This window comes from Artemia sp. Qi Xiang Cuo, chromosome 17 (assembly GCF_049724085.1).
Source record: "Artemia sp. Qi Xiang Cuo chromosome 17, ASM4972408v1, whole genome shotgun sequence".
In the NCBI taxonomy this organism is placed as follows: Eukaryota; Metazoa; Arthropoda; class Branchiopoda; order Anostraca; family Artemiidae; genus Artemia; species Artemia sp. Qi Xiang Cuo.
Window position 1 is genome coordinate 61,387,198 of NC_142810.1, and position 25,120 is coordinate 61,412,317.

General features: G+C 35.9%; 1 protein-coding gene across 1 annotated transcript in view; it reads right to left on the reverse strand.

Annotated features, from left to right (window-relative positions):
- CSN3 (COP9 signalosome subunit 3) overlaps nt 1-25,120 on the reverse strand; it is a 308,395-nt gene that overhangs the window by 88,556 nt on the left and 194,719 nt on the right. The window contains exon 6 of the mRNA XM_089102840.1: nt 21,186-21,345. Within this exon, the coding sequence (XP_088958966.1) occupies nt 21,186-21,345 (160 nt within the window). The remainder of the gene's footprint in view (nt 1-21,185; nt 21,346-25,120) is intronic.

The window sequence follows — 25,120 nt, forward strand, 5'->3', positions numbered from 1 at the left end:
AAACTAGAGTTGGACAGACGGGGGGTATTGAGACTTCTATGTCACCCCCCACCATTCTGCTTATTGATAAAACAATGCAAAGTGTTGGGCTGAATTTTTCTGGGGACATTTTTGATGACAACTTTACTATTAGTGAATTAGATCCTGTACAAATAGGTGCAGGACATGAAAATAGTGCTATGTCCTCGGAATTACGTGAATTTTATTTGTTAGAGTCTGCTTTAAATCACATAAAAACACATAGGGTAAATTTTAACCCTCCCAGGGAAATCATGGTTGACGGGATCATGGTTTTAACTGACCCTGTGAATTTTCTCCATAACTAGATTGACAGAATTCGAGTGCAAATTTAGATTCAGATTCAGACTTGGGGGGGGGGGGGGGTCAAGGGGAGGTGAAAGCATCAGTTAATCAAAAAGTTTATTTAAAAAAGGGAACATCCGGGGATATATTTTATTTTCATTTTTCAACTGGCAACCAGACTTTTTACCCAGGTCTAAATGTATTTGAAGACAACTTTTTCAACTGGGTAAATAAATTGATATCAACTTTGGACACGTTTAACGAGAGGCGATGTGGGTCCACAATTTTATTTATTGCACATATGTATCTGAATCTCAGTAGATTTAAAAAAAACTTTATTTTAAGGGGAGGGCGGGGTAACAAAATAAATTACCACCCAGATTTGTCAGCTGCAGGAGGGGTTCAGGATTTCAATTTTGACACAGGGCTGCAATGCTTTAAATAGGCATTTTTAGCAGCAGGCCATAAAACATTAAAAAATGAATCGTCAATGAAAAATCTCTACGAAATTGCACGTAATGGTGTACAATATGTCCCGAAGTTAAATTTTGACTGTTTAGAGGGGAAATATCTGGTGTCCTTGAAAGGAATAAGCATATTTGAAAAAGAAAATAAAAATCTTGGGTTGGGGGTGGTTGTTCTCCAGTATGACACTGAATTTGTAGATGGGAAAAAAAAACAAATAAAAAAGGGGTTTTTTATTCAGTCAGGACACCGATGGTGGAAAATGTTAAAAATTGGGTCTGGGTTATTTACGAGCCTCCTAAAGATCTAAATTCCTACGGTAATTTTTCCCCGTTACAGCAATAAGTCGACTCCTATCCCAAGGTTTGAAGAAAGGGGAACGGTTCTATTGCCCCGTGTGTCTTTCCCCATTTCGAAATGAAAAAACATTCTCGGGTCACATGAGCCATTGCAAAATTCATGGGTATCAAAGAATTGAAATGCCGGCAGAAGGCAAAGATACTTTACAATTTAAAACTTTCCAAAATTTCCTGCTAAAAGTTGATAAAATATTTTTGGACTGTGAATCCTGACTGACTGAGGTATAAGACCCATCAAAGTCAAATAGAGTCAAGGAGCACAAATTAGTTGTGTGTTACAATGCGCACGCCAGTCACGATTCCAACAGTAAAATGCGGTTGGAAGAGTTTTTTTTGGCTTTGGATGAGCAGTGTAGCATGGAAAAGTTATTGGTATCCTTAATAAAAACAGCAAACAGCGCAATTTCACGATTACGTCACACCAACTACCCAATGACATTGTCAGATAAAGAGCAACTGGCATTAGAAAAGGGGACGATTTGCTGGGTTTGGAGAGGTGTTCTTGCCCCCAAAAAAGACGCGGTCCAGGATCACGACCACCTTATTGATCCCAATTCAACGGGAAAAAGTAACTTCCGGGGGTGGGCTCACAATTCATGTAATTTAAAAATTAAACAGTAACTTTTTCTTCCGATTTTTATGCATAACTCTATCTATGATCTAAAGTGTGTGCTACCAACATTGGTGCATCCTCAAAGAAATGGAACGGTGGATGACCAATAGGTTATAAACAGCTTCACCTATCAATTCACTCCTAAGTCATTGGAAAAGTTGCTTGTTTTGGAATTTATATGGAAATTTGTTGATGCCGACTTTGAATACACGAATAAAATTCGATCCTTAGATTCCTACAGTTTTTTTCCCAAATCATTGAGTGAATGAATTCAAGTGCAGAAAAACGATGACGGCTGCAATGCTTTCCCCTTCTCAAGCAACAATTTCCAAATGATTTATATGATTTGTTGACGGTCAAGAGCATCTATCCTTATGATTATTATTGTTCCATGTCGAGATTCGCCGAGGAAACTATTCCCTCGATTGAATCGTTTTACGACAGTCTTCACGATCGTAGTTGCACCCCCGATGAATACAGTTTTGCTAAAAAAGTGTGGGCAGAGGGAGGGTGTAAAAATGGGTTTGACTACTGCAAGCTTTATTTGTCAAGTGACGTGTTAACTCTGTTAGACATTATGTGTAAAAATACGGAAAAAATCTATGGGGAATTTAATTTTGATTTGGGCTATTATTTTTCATCTCCTCATCTAGTGATGGACCACATCCTAAAAATTAGTGGGGAAAAAATTGGGCTAATCACAGACAATGATCAGCACCTGTTCATCGAAAGGTCAATGAGGGGTGGTTTATGTTTTCATGGGGATCGTATTTTGGAAACTGATCCAACTGGAGAGAAGACGGGGACGATATCACATCCTGTTTTTCTTGATATTAAGTCTCTCTACCGAACGGCCATTACCCATTATGTACCGCCTTGCAGTGACTATAAATAGCTGAATGACCCTCAAGCTCCCTATTTTCCCAAAATTGACAGTATTGAGGAGAATGGGCCGGTTGGGTGGTCTTTTTAAATGGATGGGGAGATACCAGTTGAGCTTCACGATTCAGTAAATCATTTTTTTTTCCATACATCAATAGAACTGTGATTAAGGACTCTTTGAGCCCCCGTAATAGGTGTTTAGTCGAGTTTGATGGATGGCATTGGTCATCTCCAAAAAAAAAACTTATTGTTGACCTTTTACCAAAAAAAAAACATAGTCTTGCATAACGTAACTTTAAAATGGATGAGCAACAATGGTTTCAACGTCACAAAGGTTCACAGAGCTTTCCAGTTTAGCCAAAAACCCTATCTGAAAACGTTTGTTGACACTTTTGTCAACAAACGTTCTGCAGCATAGACGAAAGCCGAAAAAGAAATTTATAAACTCATTTTGAACTCAGCTTTCGGCAAAATGTGTGAGTGTTCGCAATAGGAATCGTTGTGACGCTGTGACCGATCCCGAACAATGTGCTCGAATTATTGCCGATCCAAATTACACTTCCTTCACAATCATTGGCCCGGACATGGTACTATTGAATAGGAAAAAAAGATGCATTGTCTTGAATAAAAATATTGCTGCAGGCAGTGCTATCTTGGAGATCTCTACTACAATTCTACTACAATGGAATTCTACTACAATGTGGCTAGGGTACAGTGGCCGGAAAAGGGGCAAGTAGAGGTCTGCTACGGGGACACGGATTCTCTACTGTTAAAAGTAAAAACCCCAAATCTAATTGGTGATTTGGCGCACGGTGAAATTATTAGCTCACGGATGGACTACACCAATTGGGGTGGTCTTTACTCAGAGCTAGTGAAACGTTTGGCACCAAATCAGCTTTTATTTTTTAAATCAGAAACGGGAAGCGACATGATTTTTCGTGGTATGTTTGTAAGTCCGAAGGTGTACTTGTTACAAATAAACGACGAGGAAATCAAGTAACATTGCAAAGGACTACCCATGCGCTATTTTGGTAAGAATTTCGACATAGACACCTATAAGAATTGTATTGTTCAAAATACAATTCCACCAGCCAAATTGCTGGCAATTCGTTCTCTCAACTACAGGAACTTTACTGTAAATGTAGAAAAAATTGCCATGAGTACCATCTCCGACAAGGTCTATGTTTGTCAAGACGGTGTGACTACCCTCCCCCTTGGTCACTATTTAACTTTAGACCAGGTCGAATGTGTTATCCATGGGGAAAGTCTCGGTTTGAATAAAGTCCTGTAAATTATTTCCTAAAACCTTTGGGGGGGGCTCGTGGCCTTGGGGGGGGGGGCTCTCGGCCGGGTGGGGGGGGGGGGGGGGCTCGCGGCCCGGGGAGGGGGGCGGCTGCCAGTGGGGGGGGGGGCGCACCGCCACTATCAAAGTTATCTTTTTTGACTTAGAGCAGATTTTTGTGCTTTTGTAAATGTTTCATTAAAAAAAAGTGATATTTTTTTAAGTGCTTTATTCTAATGCTGTATTTTTTCTCTATAAATAAACCAAAAAAAGTGAATTTATTTAAATGTTTTTTATCTGTTAGCATATGTAAGTTATGTATTTTTTATTATAAATAAATTAAAAAAAAGTGTATTTTTTCATGTTTAATGTGCTTTTTTTTAAGTATTGTTACTTTTTTTATGCATGTAATAAAAGAAAATATGATTCTTTATTCGTCTTCTTCTTATTATTATTATTATTCTTGAAAAGAGTAGTAGGAAAATTATTTAGTCATTAGACAATTATGGTCTACAGTTAGTTGTCCAGGTGAACTGTTGAAGGGAACATGTATAAATTTAAAACACTATTTAGATCGCCTCTGTTTGAGCCCTCAATGTCGGGCAAAACAATACTCTTAACTAAAATAATTAAAAACTGCAATAAAATAACTGTTGAAAAGCCGAAAAAAATCTACTATTGTTACAGTATTTGGCAGGAGTCAAACGATAAAATAAAAGCAATTGCTGCCACCACCATGGGATTGGTGCAGATACAATTCTTACAGGGACTTGATGTTTTCAACATTATTGAGCCAAACTCTTGGCTGATCATTGACGAACTGGCTGAATCTATTGAACAATGGTCCCAGGAAATGCTGCAATTGTTCACTGTTCGCTCTCATCATGAACAGATTTCCGTTACTCTGGTTCTACACAATCTCTTTCATCAGAGCAAATGTATGCGAAAACTTGCTTTGAACTGCACCTACTATACCATCTACAGAGTTGTTCGTGATTCTAGCTCAGTAATAACCCTCAATAAACAAATCTATTCAGGTGCCCCTAAATTTCTGCTCTCAGCATACAATCAGGCAACTAATAAACCCTACGGTTACATCCTATTGGATCTTAATCAAAATACATCCGAGGATATGCGTGTAGTCATAGATATTTTCGACAATGAGATTACAGTATATCTCCCTGTGAACACAAAAAAGACCTACTAGTCGCTATCATGGCACTGAAGAAACTACATGAAAATAGATATTTGTTTTCAGTTCCAAGCGCTTCAAAACCTTAGCTTAGGAAAGCAATACTCAAACATGGTATTGACAATGATTTCATTAATCTTATATCTTAAATTTTTTTAATTTTAACCAAGTTTAATGTTAAAGTGCCAGAAGTAGTTAAGAAAAAGGAAAAGAAAAATCGCTCCTTTGTACGTACTTTGGACTCTAAAAAGAAAGTAAATAATTTAAAAAGGAAACGACTTCTTAAGGCGGGCGGTAGCTTTTTCACACTTTTACTGCCAATAATTGCAAGACTTGTAAACAGTTTTCTTTAGATAGCAAAACCCTATAAATTGTCTCCAATAGAACTCGCTCTCTCACCTGTGGAACACTTTAAGAACAATCTGAGTAAATTCCTTGATAATGAAAATATTCAGGATGATAAAAAACTGCTTTTACTTCAAGATTCACTTCACCAAGTGGACAAACATAAGTCCTATCGATCAAAGCCTACTGCTGCTGCTGTTGATCTATAAAATTAATCATCTTCTCAAAAGTCTTCTGCTGCTGCTGCTGCTGGAACACAATTAAAGAAGGATTAATTGGTTTCAATTTTATTGAAATTTGTAAATCTAATCGCTAGATAATATCGTGAACAAAGTAAACGACTCCTAACCTATCTCTTGGAAAGTGGTCAAGATCATATTCAAATTGAGAGCAATGGGAAAGGGATTATAATTCGGGGAAAAATATATAATCTAACTGATTTGTTCTTTTATTAGGTTTATTATCGCAATGTGATATGATCAGGTGAAGGCCATATACGAAACTTTTAAAATGAATTGGACGTCCCCAAGATCCGTATCGTCAACCTGAAAGTTCTAAAAAAATTAAATGTAAATGCATCATCATCATCAACATGAATGCCATGAAAAGATGAATTTGGAGAAGAAGAACATCTTAAGTAAATTTTTGAAAATACTAGCACACCGTTGATAGCTAGACAAAAGCGAAGACGTATCAAGTCACCATCACCACCACCACCACCACCACCAACAGCCAGTATACAAAAGGGTAGCGGACACTACACAACGTGTTTACGTTCAAAATGGTTGAAGTTCTGAAAGGTGTTTATGAAAATATTGGTAAGGCGGGGAGTTTAAGTTCCCCCACCACTCTTTCCAAAGTCACTGGTGTTCACACTAAAAGTGTACAAGACTATCTACAAAATGAATCAAGTTACACTCTGCATAGAAATCATAGGCTTCGTGACAATCAATTTCGAAAAACTAAAGCCTTTTTCCCATTGCTTATAATGAAAGCAGATCTCTTGACTCTAGGTGAGATTTAAAGACGTCATAATACACTATACAAGTACATTCTACTTGCAATCAGTGTTTTTAGTCGCTTTGCAGATACCATTCCATTGCAAACAAAGAGAGGCGCTGAATTTGCTCAGGCCTTTGAAAGAATTCTCAAAAAGGGTTCATATAAAAAAATTCAAACGTATCGCGGTGGTGAATTTGTTAATCCCCATGTTGCAAAAATACTAGAGAAATATATTACACTGCTCTATCATAGTCACCGTCCTATACAGGCTGCATTAGCCGAACAATTGATAAGAACTGTTGGACTTTTAACTTCAAGATATTTTACATTGAAAAATACATCGACTTTTATTCTTGATCTAGATTAAATGTTGTTGATTTATGAACAATTACCTCATCGATCATTGTACAACTCTATGCCAATGGATGTTCATCATTCTGATCTTGATAAAATTGATACCTTTCTTAAACAATATTCCAATGAATAAGTTGTCAAGAAGGAAACTAAATTCAATGTTGGTGATACTGTTTAATTAATAGAACAACTAATGTTTTTGAAAAGGGGAATTACTTGTGGTTCACCAAACTTTTTAAAGTGGCAAAAATCCTAGACACTAAACCCATAACTTTTCGCCTGCGTGATACCAAAGATGAAGAGATTCTCGGTGGCTTTTATGACCATGAACTGCAAAAAGTTAAAAATGCTAGTGAAATCTATCAAATTGAAAAGATATTAAAGACACGTACTCGCAGGGGTAAGAAACAGTTACTTTTTCGGTGGCTAGGATACAACTCTGATTTTGATTCTTGTATCGGTGTTGAAGATATTGACAATGCCCAATGATTTCTATGTAACTTTCATTTCCAACGTTTCCGATCCTCTCTACAATGATTTGAATACGACAAGTGATTTTTAGACAAAACACTCTCCCGCCATTGAATTCGACGTTGCGTATGAAGTGGCTTTTGTTGACTCTATTCTCAAAAATGCCTACGACATCCTGTGAAAGGATCGTGTGTATGATAAAAAAGTTAAACCATTCGATTGGACTACGAATGGGTTGACCTATGTCAACTATGAATGGGTTGAAGCACTTAAATCTAGTGACTATCCACATGCCAAATTGAAATATATTGAATACTATAATATGGGGTATTGGTGTCGTACAATCCATAGAAAAATCTCATATCGTAGGAATAGTGCATTCAATTTTAATTATTCATTGGAACAAGATAGGATTTACATTACATAACCTGTTGACACTGAAATAATTATTCTCAGTTATAATCTGAGAGATGTTCTTGACTTTAAACAGAATTTGATAAATGGCAAAAATGCTTGCACCGTTTACGGGATGGATCAAGTTATTTTTGCTGATTATCCAACTGGTTTTGCCTCGGACTCCTGCCTATTTCTCTATGCATCTTTTGTGGAAACGTCGAGAGTCGGTAATTCAAATGTCCCCCTCCTACGTGTTCTTGAACGAAAAACAACCCATGAACTTGTTCATCACTATAATATAAAGCATCTTCAGTATGTTCCTGCAAACACTTCGTATTTGGAACTCTGTCAGTTAACACTAAGAAGTGAATTGGGTGATCCTCTAGCAATAACAAAAGGCTTAGCAGTGATTACATGTCATTTTTGACCCATTGTCAACGACAGTACAATCACCTAAAATGAACGATAGGAGAATTTCATTTGTCTAATCTAATATTGATTATTATGTTTGTGCTTTGAGCTCACGTCAAATACGCAATGGCTTGAACTACTACAAGGGGTATTCAACAATGTCTGGCTATGGTCTTGGTAGCTGGTTTGCTAGGCTATTTCGTTCTGCACTACCCCTTGCCAGAAAATATCTTGTACCTGCTGCATCAAATTTTGCTGCCTCTACACTACAGGTCTGGGGTTCGGGCAAGAATTTCAAGGAGAGTGTTAAGGAAAATATTAGATCTTCAGCAAGAGCCGTTGGTGAGCAACTAAAATCTCGACAAAATGGGGAGGGATTGAAAAGGATGCCTTCGCGTCATTCACTCATCAGTCTCCAACCAGGCAGGAAGCAAAAGACATCAAAAAGTAATATGGGGAATAAAACAAGGAAGACCGATAAGCCGAAGAATTAGAAGAAAAAGATTGTTAGAGAAAAGAACGATTTCTTTTATTGAGACTACTTATCTACCCCCAAGAACATCGCGTCCATCAATCGCATCCTAATAGATTCTATGAAATTCTGAAAATGTTGATGTCAGTGTCAAGTATGGCTACTATGAACAATTTCACCCCCAACAACCCCTCTCGGAAAATATACACTTTCAAATATTTTCCAATGAAGATTATTTCATTGATTTGTCGTCAACATTTATTGATTTAAATGTTATGGTGAAGAAAAGTCAGATAATACAACTCCAAATGCCGGCGATGGTCTCTCATATGAAAACTATATTCTACACAACCTATTCAAACAAATTAATGTATTTATTAATGGAACATTGGTGAGCACTAGCAATAATTTATCAAACTATGCAAGCTACATACAATTTATGATGATGACGCCAAAGGCATACAAGGAGTTGAGAGGACAATCATTAGGCTATGAATATCGATCAGGTGTTGATACTGACGGTGAGTTGACTCCTGCAGTGACCCAGGAGTATCATCTAGTTGGAAAATTAAATCATGAGATATTCAATATATCCCAATGGCTACCCCCCAATGTCAAGATTGACATAAAGTTACAGAAGGCACCATTGAATTTCATTTTGAGAAAAATGCTTATTGCTGCACCTCATGCAAATGTCATTATCACATCGACAATTGTCCATGTCCGAAAACACCGGGTTATGAGCTCTGTTGCATTGGCAGTGGAAAAGCTAAGAGCCAATGGTAAGACCATTAAACTTCTTTTCCCCCATACAATCACTAATCAACGTCACATAGCCACCGGCTCTCGTAGCTATACCGTTTCATCAATTATCAATGGAGAAATCCAGTCAAAATTGGCTTTGGTCTTTGTGAAGAGTGGGAGTGCCGTTGGATCCTGGACTGAATCTCCCCATGATTTTAATGTTTTCGGTATATCTAGCCTTGTGTACAAAGTGAATGGTACTCCACTGTACACTCTATCATTTGACAAAAAATCCTAGTGATCTCTGTAAGAGTTGACCATACAATCCCTTGATCATGACTCTCAACTGTTTGAAAATGGAATAACCGATTCAATGTTTTCAAAAATCATTGGGTTAGTGCTATGGATTTGTCAGGCATACAGGATGTGAGCATAGCACGAACAGGGACTGTACTTTTAGAGTGTACATTTACCAGTACTCTGGATGAGAATATAACGCTAATATCACTGAGTCAGTTTGAAACGTATTTGGAAATCACACCCAACGGCAGTTTTCTGCTAGAACTTGCACCATGAACACAAACCAAATAATTAATGTATATGGTATGGATCCAGGCATGTCCCAGTTCAAGTCCTATTTCATACTTTTGGACTTCATTGAAAAGATTACAAGTGCTAACAAGACTGTAATCATTGCTTATATCAGTCTATTGTCTTTGACGACTGGTAATTTGTTATATATCTTTCAGACCTTGAACAGCATTTATTTTTTTTACCCTCTTAGCCTCTCGCTTAAATTCTACACACCAGACGTCAGCAACTTTATTGAAAGCAGGGTGAAAACCAGTATTTAAAATCAATAAAGAATACATGATTTAATGACTAAGACATGCGGCTTTCACGCACTACTCTCTTTCATGTTCAGATGCCGTGGCTATACCTACAAGCAGTTTCTCGACATATACGTTGACGTACCTCGATTGAACGACCTTCTAGTGGAGAATATACTTACAAGTGTATTTAATATCGATTTTAGTACCCTAAGAATAAAATGTTCTTAAAATGTATGTGAAATTGTTTATTAATAAAAAAAAAAATTTATATACATAATACAACGACATTTCTACTCTTTAGATTTCATCCACTACTAGGTATTTGTCGACAACAACTATTGCAGGTAGATTATCTGAATTCGCAGTGTGCTGATCCTGATGTAGTGCAATGTCAGGGTCACATTTTCTACAGTAGAGCGTGTCTTCACTCTTGTCATATCTCTTTGTATAGTCAATGATACTATTCTCATTCATTCTATAGAATTCACATGTTTCAATTTGCTTATTTGAAGCAATTTCATAAACTGTGTCCTCAAGTGTCGAATCACACTCCGTCACAGCCAAATAAAAATCAGTGGGCTTATAATCATAACACCCATTGTCTTCACAACAATGATGTAGAAACCATATTCTTTTGCTGTTCCAACAGTTGAATCGGTGACCCGGCTCCTCCTCCTAGAACAATCTAAAACCACGACGATACCAATCTCGTAGCAATAAACTAAAATCACGCTTAGGATTCTTTCCAATCACACCAAGATAGGCACTCTCCACTGATTACATATATCATAGTTGCAATTGAAGTATAGTTGTCCTCTAGAGTGAGAGTCACACATCTCTTCAAGAAATGAATTACAACCTTTATTTTGTACAACATATCCTCTATGCAATTTACACGGGTTGCATAATCTACACTTTTCATCATACTCATCAATCATTGTGCAATTCTCACATGATGACCAGCTGCCCAGTGTGTACATACATAGCGGACATGCTTGGAACATTTTTTCATGTGTTGACACTCTCACTGCCACAATGAAACTGAGCTAGCAACAACAAAAATTGTCTGAGATAGAGGAGTAAATCATCCTTGAGCACCATCTTTCTCATGAAAAAAAAGTCCTAAATTTCTAAACTAATGTTTAAAAGCATATCCACAATATCATTTTGCCGTGTCGTGATTAATATATCAAAAAATTGTGTAAATGCATTTGGACCACGATGTAGAAGCTTCATACAATAGTCTAATGGTGGAGAATCAGTTTCCATTATATCGACAAGCATTCCCCGAGAAAATATCTTCCTTTGAATAGACAACGATTCTAGAAAATCGTCATCTAGAATCAAACGTTTTTCCATAAGAACTAGATTCCTCATGATTCGCTCTTTCTCGAATCTATCCATTTTTTCCAGTCCTAGCTCTCTCACAACCAACTTCAAACTAACTAAAATTTTTTGTACTCTAAAAAGTATACGCTAGTCTACTTTAGAAAAAAAAATACCATTGATTTAGAAACAATTTTATTGAACATAATTACAATAATAATATTCACTGATGCATTTTGTTCTCATCAATATATCTCGATAGGACATCTAATGCTGACTGAAGTTCAGTTATATGGAGAATATTTAATTGTTCAGCAAAACATAGCTGCTCCTCCTGCTTAAGTTTGCTTAATGGTATCACGTATCTACCGTACATAACGTCTCATTCAAAACATAGTCTACAACCAGTAGTCATTTACACAGCCCCAGTGGGTATTCGTATATCATTGCTGTTATTGTCAGCTCCATCATTAATCTCCAATAATGTAAATGCACCGCTCATTTTTCTCTACTAATATCCTCTCAAATAAACTATTCTCTTTGAATGCAATTCGCTTACAAATATGAAGTGTGAAGAAAACTATTCCTTTTATTCAAATCCCAATCACCAATCAAGTTATACTCGTTCTCTTTGAAAAGGTGTAATGCCCTGTAGAAGTATTACCTATATGCATGGGGATAGTCACTCTCTTTGAAAAGGTGTAGAGCTTCTATGGAATAACGTTTAAATTCCTATATGTCTCTGCAAATAACATGGTGATTGCTATATGTCTACGCAAAGTATAACCTAGATTACTACTCTGATTATGACAAACACGCATACATTCCTTCAAAGATTTTTTTAGATTTCAGAGGGAAGTGTCCGGATTCACTGCCATCCTGTTTTTTTTTATAAAATACAACCACTGAAATCTATCCCAAACATTCACTCACCTGAAAAGAATGGAAGATCCAAATCTGAAAATAAAATTCATATTGAACTGAAAATTAAATCCCAACAAATATTTATAATTTTGTTTAAAGCACCGTTCTACTTTTTATATAGTGGTTATTATAAATTATTATTATGAACTGGGTGATAAGTTATACTCACATGTCTAGACATGCGTTTGTCCATACATCTATGTCTGGTAGATTCCGTTCACGCGTAAAATTCTATGGATGAACGTAAGAAGCATTCATCCCTAGACTTTCTGTCAAAGATTTAAAATTCTACCAGTCAGGAAGCATCTTTCGTCACAATAAATATCGTCTGCGCTTAAAACTCGCGTTACGTATCTCTGGTTGGATTTCCATGCCTATAGCAAGCGTATGGCCAACAGTAATTCTACTTCTACCATTTTTTCGGGAGATCTACGGAATCCCCAATCTATCTCCTGAACGAGGGGTTGCGAATTCTCAGAAATTATGTACACCAGGTAGAAGGGGCCATGCGTGACGGAACTACACAAAAAGTGTCGGAATTGTCTCAAGCACTGTGGAACTGTACAGCACACGTGGCGTTTTGAGATTTAAACTAGGTGGAGAGAAGTCGAAAACCGCTCGCTTCCGACAAAAAAAAAAAAAAAAAAAAAAAAAAAAAAAAAAAAACTTTTTTCGATGCAAAATCGGCATATGGTTCTCAAGCTAAGTCATCTAAACATTTTCTACCAAAAATCGCTAAGGTTTTACAGAAAGATGAGTTGAAATGGCCAGGCACACATGTTTAGGCCACTAAGTCTTGTTGGACCTGACTGCGAAAGCCACTTAAAAACATAAGCTTCTTAGGAAGCACATCAAAACATTTTCAGGACGTTTATATCAACTATAGGTGAGAAAACAGCCCGAAGAGGTAAGAAAGATTACTGTCCGAAACTTTCATGATAAATGGTATGCTTCAATTCCACTGGTTAATTTTTTTTATGTGTATTCGTAATCCTATCACAATGTTCTTTACGCATATGTTAGAAAAAGAAGCCAAAATTTCCATCTTTTCATCCGTTTTTACCCATATTTGCAATGTCAAATTTTGAGGCAGCAAAAAAATTCAAACATCAGATTACTATTTGCAATGTCAATGTCCACTAAAGCGGACAGGAAAATCCCGAGTCTGCCGCTTCGAGATTAGGACACGTCCCTCTTTGACCACAAAATAATTTTGTATGCTAGCTTTAGAGGTAATAACCAAATTAATACGTCGCATACACAAATCGAGGTAAAAACATTTGCCAAAGAGGATTATCACTAAAACTTCGCCAAAGAGGAACCCAGATGACATATTTACACCTATTTAAATTTGAAGAACCCTCTTTGGAGATTCAGAGCGTACAAAGCCCCTACTATAACCAGATTTACATATTGGCCTGACTATCGATCATGGTAAGATGGTAGAAACAGTCCACTGACTATATTAGTCCATCAGATTAGTCTATTTACAAGAAGTTTTAATCCAGCAGGAACAACAAAGTCTTTCAATTGCAATATCTTTTTTTATATGCAAACTCTCCTTCAAAGCCAAAATTTCCATCTTTTCATCCGCTTTTACCAATATTTGCAATGTCAAGTTTTGAGCTAGCAAAAAAATTCAATTATCAGATTAGTCTATTTACAAGAAGTTCTAATCCAGCAAGAACAACAAAAAGTCTTTCAATTGCAGCATCTTTTTTTATATGCAAACTCTCCTTTACTCTGTGGACTGTCTCTTTACCACAGGAAAAACAACCCATCAGTTTATAGTAGCGATTTTACAGTCTCTTAGAAGAACAATGACAAAATGCCATCCAAATTGAATCAAGATTTAATCTCATTCTACAGCTTTTATTTCCTAGAGAAGTTAGTCTTTCCTTTTTTATTTGGCTTTCTTTTAGTGATCGGAATACCTGGCAAAAGATCAAACAGATGAAAGACACAGCTTTTCTCCCTTTTCGTGAACTTGACCAGCAATCTATCAAAGTTCAATTCAGCTCATGTTCCATAGTGTCCTCAGGGATATGCTGGAAGGAACTATTGGAATCACTTTTTAACTCCAGTATTGCGGTGCTAGTTCATGGAGAGTTAGGTGACATTTTTATCTTGATTGTTACTTTTACCCTGCCTTCTACGCTGAGAACCACTAAGAACCAAGATTTGGATAGGAATATGGTACTTGCATGATAAACGCCCTACCTAATGTTGTTCATTCATTGACGGATTATAGAACCGTTTTTTTCGATAGTTTCGTTCAGCTAAGCTTGAGACAAGACAAATTTTATTTTAATGAAGACAAAGTTACACTAAAACATAAAACAAAAGGAAATTATCTCGTTTGCTACAGTCATAAATGCAAAAGAGAAAAACGCTTAAAACTTTAATGAAAAGAGTGGGAGATTAAGGAGGGGACAGCCTCCCCTATATACGGAACGCTTTCTGTTCATGGTACTTGTTTATTATTCAGTACACACTCGAGAAGAGAAGTTAGGTTAATCATAATGAAATATACCAAAATATGACGAAAATACAATACTTTAGAAATAAAATTATGCACAGACGGCATTATATTAAATACCTAACCTAACATAACCTAACCCAACCAAAATACCATCTCTATATATCAAATATTTAATGAAAATATCCTACAACGTAGATTTCAACTGAGCCTAAGCTAATTTTCTTAAAATTTGAAAGATATAAACAGCTTAATGGTTACTAGGGGGGGTCGCCCCCCCCCCCCCCAAAAAAAAATCATGGACACAACCCTGCCTATAACTTTTAAAGAAATCAACACTTAAAGAAAACGACGTCAATATTTACTACACATTCATCAACAAAATTACAAAACATTCCTTCTGTTTCTAGCGAAGTATACGTAACCTAGTAAACAAAACCGTCCAAACAAAGCTTGATAATAATTCAAATTTCACAATATTGAGACGTTCAGAAGCCAGATCAAATAACTCCATATTAAATCTGTTGGGATATTAGCCGCCTGACATTTGACTGCGCAATAGCTGCGAATGAACAGGATATATTGAATAATCTTATCAACAGAAATATCTCTCTGAAGAAACCAGTTTACCTAATTCAATATCAAACTTATACGATATTTTCTCTGAAATCAAACACAAAATTGTGCTGAATAATTTGTGAACCCTTTGTTAAATTAGGAAAAATTTTCTTTGTCACTTTTGTCTTGCTTCAGGGGTCTGATCTCTAGATCCAAATTCTCGGGTGTGTACTGAATAATACACAATTATCCTCCACGTTTAAAGTTTTAATGTCACTCTTTACTTTAATTTAAAGTACTTTACTTTAATTAGTGACTTTAAAGTAAAGTCACTCTTTACTTTAATTTAAAAAAAAACTTGTTCTTTTTATTTATAAACAAAATAAAAGAATAATCAAAAGAATAAAAGTACAGAGGGTAAAGAATAAATTATCATAATTATGAGTATACAAAAATGAAAATTATATCGCTTTTCTGCTATTTTAAGTAGCTACCGTACACATTCAAGCCCTTATTATATTTCAATACTAGCTTAGTAATTCCATCTGGATGAAAATCTGCCACCTGTGCCTTAAACAAGCTAGAAAACCTACATTGAGTACGTGAGTCCTAAGAGGCTAAGACAAAAGAACAGTCAAAGTTATGGATCCACAGAAATTCATAAGACAAAGCTATAAACCTGGGGAAGATTCTACGGCCAGGGTACCCAAAACTACCGGTTTCAGGGATCCAAAAGGACTGTTGCTGGTCCAATTGATGAAATATAAGACAATGAGCCAAATTACAAATAACTTTCGTGTAATACAATTAAACGGAAAATTGAACAGAAGAAGATTATAACTTATACGCTGAGGGATAGAGATATTTCAATTTAAAAATGCTTAACCTAAAAATGTTTACGGTGATCCTTACAACTTGTAATTTGGCTCATTATTGCTAATAATAAGTATCAGGAATGATAAAAAAGAAAAAAGAAAAATACGGCGATAAGGAAATAATTACCATAATACTCTGGTTGGAGTATTAAGTAATTGTACGACAACCTCAACCTCACACTCACAACCTCACACTGCAAAGAAAATCAGGGACCATCTGGAACAGCTTAAACACATTTTCAGGCACCCTTATTAAGTACCCTTAAGTCTACCCTTAACTCTACCCTTAAGTATCCTATTTTCTCCCATATAATTGCACCCTTCAATTATTACCAAGGGCAAGTTTTATGAAAGGTTAAAAAAAAAAGAAGAACAGTAATAAGAAACAATCACTGGCTTCAGAATGACATAATTGCATCACAGGGCTCTGCCTTTAACTGCTAAGAGAATGAGGAATCACCTGAGACAGCTCAAAAAGGACACTTTCAAGCACCCACATCGTCAATTACCATCATTCCTGGCATGCAAAGAGCTGTTTCGGTTCTCAGGACTTTAGGTCCGTTCTTTTGCACTAAGATCTTACATCTAAGATCTCACATCTTTCTGCAAAGATTTCCGTTCTTTTAACTCATCTTTGTTCTAAGATCTTACAGCTCACTGATGTCAGGAAAAAGTGTGAAGGACGCCATCTTTCATTCATTTCCATCTTACATCGCTCAATTCTTCCTCCAACCGCACCGACCCCCAAACCCACCCGGCAGCAGAACAGACTGCAACCCGTCAAGTGCAGAACGAACAGATTTGCAAATTTTTTCGTACCATATTTTGTTAGTGTATTAAATAAGTGATTTTTTTTCTTAGATGATTGTAAAAATAGCATAATTTAGCGTTCAGTTTTGTTTGCTACGAAAGCTATTTGATTAAACGAATACGAATACGAATCTTTCAGCCATATAGAACAATGTTGAAAGAACTTTGATGATATACTCATCATTGTTCTTAGACCGCTGATCAGAAGAATGATGAAAGACGTTTGCAAAAGAACGCTATAACATGTAAGATCTTAGTGCTTTGATTTCACTTTTAAGCGTTCTTTGTCAAAAGATGTAAGATCTTAGCACAAAGATGAGCAAAAGAACGGCCCTTTTGTTGGGGATGAATAACTGAAAGATGAGGTGCAAGATGAGGTGCAAAGATAAAATGCAAGGTGAAAGATCGAGGCAAGCGGCTTTTGAGGTGCTGATCCATATTCTAAGCTAGTGCATAAATATAATAAATGCTTACAAGTGTATGGTCACTATGGTGAAAAGGTGAGCAAAAAGTTTTTTGCTCCCCTCTGAAAACTTTTTGCTGCAAAAAGTTTTCAGATTAATGTAAAAATATATCCTATTTTTGTTAAAATATTTATACAAGTTTATACATGTTTATATATTTTTGTTAATAACCAGTCGAAGTTTAATTTCTCCTATCATTCAGTTTGGCTCTTTATCATCAATAAAGTATGTAATATTATAAAACAGTAGCATTACATGATTCATTCGTGATTCTTTAGTACCTTCTTACTACATACAGTACATACATTAGCACATTCATACATTCATACATAGTACATGATTTATTCAGAGGCCAAAACCTTAAAACGAACAACTGAGAATCAAACACGTCAGCTTCTACTTTCACATATACAACGCCACATTTGCGCTGCTTATACGACATTTATCAAGGCCAAGCTTCGTTTCAATAGATCCATCCTTGCCACACTGTACAATGCGATTGCAACCCCTCACATTCTATACTCTACACCCTTTTGGAAAATATTTACTCAAACAGATAAAAATAAAATCCGCAGCACTTTTTTTCGGTTTGCAAAATATTTACTCAGACTCCCACCGTGGACCAGGATTACAAAAATAATCAGGATTTACAATATCACGGATCCACTGAAAGCGACAGAAAAACAAATTGTTAGATTCAATAATAATCGTCAAACTCATCAGTGGTGGCCCATACTAATCCATACAGTAATGTGAATTTTCTTTTCTCCTTGTTAGGTTGAGTGTAAGTGTCTTGTTTCGTTTTTCTTTCTTTTTTATTATTGTTTCTGTTTTAGCTTTCATTTTTGCTCCATCTGTGTTTCTTGTCTAAACTTGACGGGTTTACAATAAATTCATTCATTCATAAAAAAAAACCAAACCAATGAAGAGCCTTTTGACAACATAAATGAAAAAAAAAATAAATCAAAGTTCAGACCTGAATTGAAGTAAAACAACATTGAAATTGGGTTTTCTTATGCTCTCTCTTAGGTAGCTTTCGTTGAGTGGTAAGGGATGACTCGCCAAAAGATCAAAGAAAAAGGATCCCTGCTTTCTCTTTTTTATGAGTTTAACTGTCAGTCCATCAGAAGATTCATTCAGTTCACTTTTCACAGATTGACTTTCAAAGATATGCCTGGATGAAGACTGGGATATTGAAGGATTTAAAGTAACCATAAAATATGTAGACCTCTGATTCTGTGTTTATTCGAGGAGAACATATTTTTTGGAACTTCGGGCTGCTTGTTTCACAAGAAGGTATAAATACTGTCACATAAAACTACTACTACTAACAACTCACCGCGGCATCAGGCTACCTGAGGTAAACACAGCTACGCACGCTCCTCCTCTATCCTAATCTATTCAAAGCCACCTCTTTACACCCTCCCAGGAAGTTCCCATTTCCCTTAAACCTTTCTTTAAATCTTCCCGTCCCAACCGCAGACGACCTGATTTCCGTTTAGCCCTAGATGGTTTGCCAAAAGGGCAATTGTCATCCTCCATCCGCAGAACGTGGCCTAGCCATATCAACCTTTATCTCATTATAGCCCTAGAAAGCGGGACTGAACCACACTTTTCATAAAGCCCACTGCTTGAAAACTTTAAGTTGAAGGCTTTAAGTTAGCCCTTATTTATTAACCCCATAAGTGGTAAGCTTGGACTTGTGAATAATGAGCTGGTTGTGGTATGTGCTCAAACTACTAGTGTCTACAATAAAACGTGCCTTAATTAAAAGACACGCCTCATATAAACCCATTCAATCGAAACTTATGACCGGATTTAAATCTTTCATGCTTCAAGGCCCAAGTGTTTTGCCGCTCCGTTTTTACGTGATTTTTGGGAAAAACCCTGAAAATTCGAGGATAGTGGAAGAACTGAACTGAACGCCACTGATGAGCCAAAAGTAATGAAAAAGAGAGTTGATACCGAAATCTCAACTGTCATTCTTGGGAGATATTTGGAAGTTTATAAGAGGCCAAAGAATTCCAGCGTTGTCTTAAAATCACTTTTCTGTGAATAGGCAGCGCGGCAGTGGAGTACAACTGGCACTTCGACGATAATCACATAATTCCAGTTTTGTTATGAAAAAAATCACTCAGTGATAATTTATTGCACCCAGCAGCATTGTGCGCCCCTGTGCCCGGGAGCCTAGTAGGCCCATCCCCATTCGGCCCATCCCCATTCTAGAACCTGTAAAGACTAAAACAAAAAGATATTTAGACAGCTTTATAACAACCTTCACTCAAATCCTCAACACCTCCAATACCTCTTAATGAATTCTTTTTTATACTCTTTTGACACTCTTGGCTTTTTTTTTTCTTTTTTTTATGACTTATTATATTATATGCCGTGTTATGACTAAATTTTTACCTTTAATGTATGACCTGTTTGATATGACATTATTTTAGCTACTATATTTTTCTTAATTGTTTAATTTTTATTTGTCAATATTTTGTCTGTTTATATAAATACTTTCTTAGACCACACTGGCTATACATGACATATGAAGCTAAGAGAGGAAAGGAAATAATAAATGAAAAATAAAACAAAAAAAAGGGCGATGAAAAGATAGATGTGCCACATTTCTGTTTATATATAGATGTGCCACATTTCTGTTTATATATAGATGTGCCACATTTCTGTTTATATATAGATGTGACACATTTCTGTTTATATATAGATGTGCCACATTTCTGTTTATATATAGATGTGCCACATTTCTGTTTATATATAAATGTGCCACATTTCTGTTTATATATAGATGTGGCTATATTATGTGGCTACATAGATGTGTTATATGTGGCTATAAATAGAGACACCGGAGACATTTCATTAAGCCCAATTTATAACAATTTAATATTAAAAGACTCAATTGATATTTGCATCAAGTCAAATTTAAGAGAACCTATTTGCAAACTTAATGAAAACCGAATTTGCAGACAAGCAAAAAGTATCGCGAGGCAAAACATTCGTGCTAAATCTCTTTGGTAAATATTGCCTTTCATTCGTTTTGGCTTGGTCTTTCATTCAGTGTCTGTTCGTATCGTGCACAGTAAACTCCAAAAGGTTAGATTTCTGTTGTGTTTTTCTCTTTTCTTCTTTTTTGTTAAGCACTGAGGACGACTTGGCGGAGGTCCTTGTCGAAATATTTGCTTGTTTTTCGTCTTCATGTTTTTGCTACTGGTTGACAAAATCCTCGTTTTCTCACCCTTTTTTGGTTTTATTTTTCATTTATTATTTCGTTTCCTCTCTTAGCTTTATATGTCAGTTTATATTTTTTAATGTTTTGGTGTCCCTGATCCTAATTTCATTGATGTGTTTGTGACCGCTGTTGCTTACTTTTTTTGTGACACGAACTTCTATTCGGCCATTCATCGCTTGTGAAACGCTTTAAAAATAAAGCCTTATTCTATTCTATTGGTAAATCTTGGCCTGCTTATGGTGTTAGGGAGAAGGAGCATACCTTTTCTAGACTCTTTTTCTTGTTAAAGCAGCCTTTGTTCAAGGCTTTCCACCCGTTCCTTGAAAACTAGGGGGATTCCCTAACCCTTTAGAAACTGATTCTAGACAAAAGGGATAGACTTACCATTGACAGAACCAGCGACTCAGCTTGCTCTGCAGTTTCAAATTGTGCACGAGTTACCATCTCATTTAATGACAATGTTACAAACGTCTGAGTAAGCCTTAGGATGTTATATTTGTTTAAAGCCATCTGAATTTGTTTAACGAGCCCCATGTTCTTATCTCTGAAAAAAAAAACATAAATTATGGTCGATTTTTGTTTATTATCGTCTAGTAGCATTTTATGCAGTAAATATATCTCAGAAAGATGTCTTTTTATGTTTTTAACGTTTTGTGATCATGGCATTGAAGTTAGTTTATGTAAACTAATGCATTAGTAGGTTGACACCACTTAATCTGGCAACCCGGCCTATTACAGATATTTTGAGCCATTTCGAGGATGGAGATGGCCATCAGAACAATCTTCTTTTAAAGAAAATAAATAGCCGAAAGAGGCGTCTTGTTTAATTTTTCAAAAGGGTAGTCATGTTAGGATATGCAGAGAAAGTTTGCATTCAATGCAGCTGTAACTAAGTAATATAGGTAATAATAATAGACGGTAAAAAACTTTTGAAAAATTATAGGTAATAGTAATATAGTAATATAAGTAATATAGTAATATCGGCTGGGATGATCCATTAGAAGTTATAGACCCATTTTTTTTTTTTTTTTTAAGTTAGACTTATTCCCTCAAACTATTGGCCAGCCCTATTGGTTGGTTCAATCATTAGTAGGTTGGTTCAATCATTAGTAGGTTGGTTCAATCCTCTCTAATTCTCTTTGCAAAATTTTTATCAAGTTCTTTTTTCATATACAGCTGGAAAACAGAGATTTTAACATTAAAGAAGTTTTGTTAGATATTTAGGGGTCTGCCACTTTTCACCACCTGGTTTAAATCTTGAAGCGTCACTTGTTTCCCCACAATTGCGACACACCAAGCTTCTTCGCAACATGCATCATAAACTTCACATCACACATGCCACACTTCTGCCGCGCACTGCACCTGTCACCTGGAATATCATTGATGGATAAATAACCACTCAAAACATGGATCGCCCTTTTCTCTTCTTCTAGACGTTGTCCTGTTCTCTCCTCTAAAACTTCCGTTTCACAAAAAAAAAAAAAAAAAAAAAAAAAAAAAAAAAAAAAATTACGACCCGTCGCCAGTCTATCCTTCGCTGAGTTTTATTTCACTGCATGGGCAGTCTTCATGCACTTGGAAATCTAGTACCTGAGGGATCTTTATCCATTTGGCGGTCTTCGTGCATTTGGAAATCTGCTACCTGAGGGCTCTGGCAGCGACAGCGCCCATGTTGGGTTAGTTTCTGCCAACTGAAGTTAAATTTGGAAACAAAATAATATCAAAAATTGTAAAAATAAAGAAGGCAATAACTCGCTAAATATAGAAAATAATAAAATTAGCCAAACTGCATTAATTTTTGCTAATGAGTTCCTCCAATTGAGAAAACACGGCCTTGCAGTTGTGCTTGCAAAGCATGTAAAACATAGGAAAATAGCGATCCTTGGTTTAGAAAGTCCTAATAGGTTCCTGAAGCAGGAAGCAAAAACAAACCATTACAAGTTGGCAACAACAAACAACAACAACAACAACAAACGAGCAACAACAAACAATGACAAGTTGGCAACAACAACACAACAACAACAACAACAAACGAGCAACAACAAACAATGACAAGTTGGCAACAACAAACAACAACAACAACAACAAACGAGCAACAACAAACAATGACAAGTTGGCAACAACAACAACAAACGAGCAACAACAAACAATGACGCAGCTGGATTTTTTTTTTTTTAAGATAGATATTTCAGGTATAATGATGGTTTGGAGTTTTAGCACCTACGATTCCAATACATAAGCATTAATAAGTCTAATCACTTGTTCCCCAACTTGCTCCTTGCTCTGTTTCATAGCCTCAACATCAGTAACAATATGTCATATTATGTTGACTCCCTTCAAAACGCATGATGCTATTTAGATTTAAAAAGAAATGTTTTCCAGATAAAGGTAATTTTTTGTAAAAGTAATTAGGGATATAACCAAAAACGAACAAGAATCTATTTCTTATATGAGAGGGAGCCTTCCTAAAAAGAAGCCCTTTTCCGAAAAACCTGCAATGAGTGGAAAAGGATCCAAAGCCAATCTTCCGGAAAAAACTCACTTTTGTGAACGGAGGTCCAGAACGGAGGTCGGAGGCCTTTTTCGAGACGCTTCCTCCTTTTTATAGTTATTCAAAGTGTAAATTTCTTTTTTTGTAAGTATGAGGATGACGCTAAAACACACACAAAAATGGAGCGTGGGCAAAACGAACTTTATTGATTTGTTATATAGTCAACAATTCTTTTTTCCAAAGCTCTATATGAGCCACCATACCAGTATAGTATTTACTTTTGAAAGTTAAAAATATATACTGGTGTCATCTTGATCGAGCTACAACTTATGAATTAAAAAAAAAAAATTGCAATCGCAATAATCAGAATTATTACTAATCAATGAATACCAAAAAAAAGATCTGTCAACTAATTAAGGCAAGACGAAAAATATTATTATTTATGCGAGACGTCTTACCTTATTTTTTTCTTATTTTGAAATTATTTTCGATGACAGTATATTAACAGCCCATCAAGAAGAAAAAACGAAGGCCAATAATAGAGAACAAACCAAGGACTCCCTGAACTCCCTGAAGAAACCAAGGACTCCCTGAAGAATCTAAGTGAATCCTCTGCCACTCTCCCTCTTCTCAAGGCTAGAACTGTATGCACCGCAGTGGTGGTTCTCAACTCTCTTGCGCCAGGGGCAGAATTGCGATAGCGCCCCCCCATCTCATGTCTCCCACAAAATTTTCAGGTCAAATTTTAAGAAAATTTTCATTTATTAATAAAATTATTTTCAACTAGCGCCCCCCCCATCTAATAGAAAATAGACTAAGTCTATTTTTTAATTATTTTTCAATACATTATTTATATTATTTAATTATTAGTTATTTTAATAGTTTTAATCATCATTTATTTATTTTTATTAATTAATTAATGTTTTATTAGTTATTTTTACTTGTTAACTGCGCCTTCTACTTTATTTTAATAAAAATAAAATTTCAAGAATTACAAACTGATTATAACCGTTAGATTAACTAATTAAAATTTGGCGCCCCTAAATTTCTACGCCCGCGGAAAGTTATTCTAAGGATTCCTACAAATTAATCAAAAAGAAGACCAAGATTTTCAATTTGTGCATCTCAAGCTCAGGAACTCATCTATTTCCAGAAGAAGTCAATCTTTTTTATATTCTTTGAAAGCCCCTTCCTAATAGCAAGTATTTTCATACCTCCACATTTGGATAAATCCCTTCCCCTCACCAGGTCACAACTCTTTGGGTCAATAATATTAGTTAATGTTTGTAACCCTACAACTTAATAAAATGTAACACAAAGAATTGCTATTTATATAGAACAAGCTAAGAAAGTCTTGATTTCCATAAGAAGCTTACCATTGCTTTTGTTATTTGAAAACTACGTCCTATGGATCCAGTTTTGTTTACATTAACTGGCTCTTTCGTAGTTTTCTACTTTCGTAGAAAGTTTCGAAAGTTTCGTAGAAAGTTTTCTACTTATCGTAGAAAACGTTAAGTTCTCTAGTCGTTATACTGAAAGCCATTTTATTTACAAAACTTAGAGCCAATCAAATACTTCAAATTTGAACCTTTTTTTTTTAAATATAAGGCTCTATAAACGTTGAAATCAAATATCCAATATAAACGGCACTTTAACAAAGTCTACTGCGTTCTTTGCATATTGTAATATAAAGCAATATAAAGGTAGTCTATTCAATCAAGTCATACGAAAAAGCACCTTCTTCTTCTTGTTTAATAGTTAGGAAACACCAATGCATAATCTCCATGGAACACTAGTCCCTGTCGCAGCCGGGATCGAATCCCAGGCC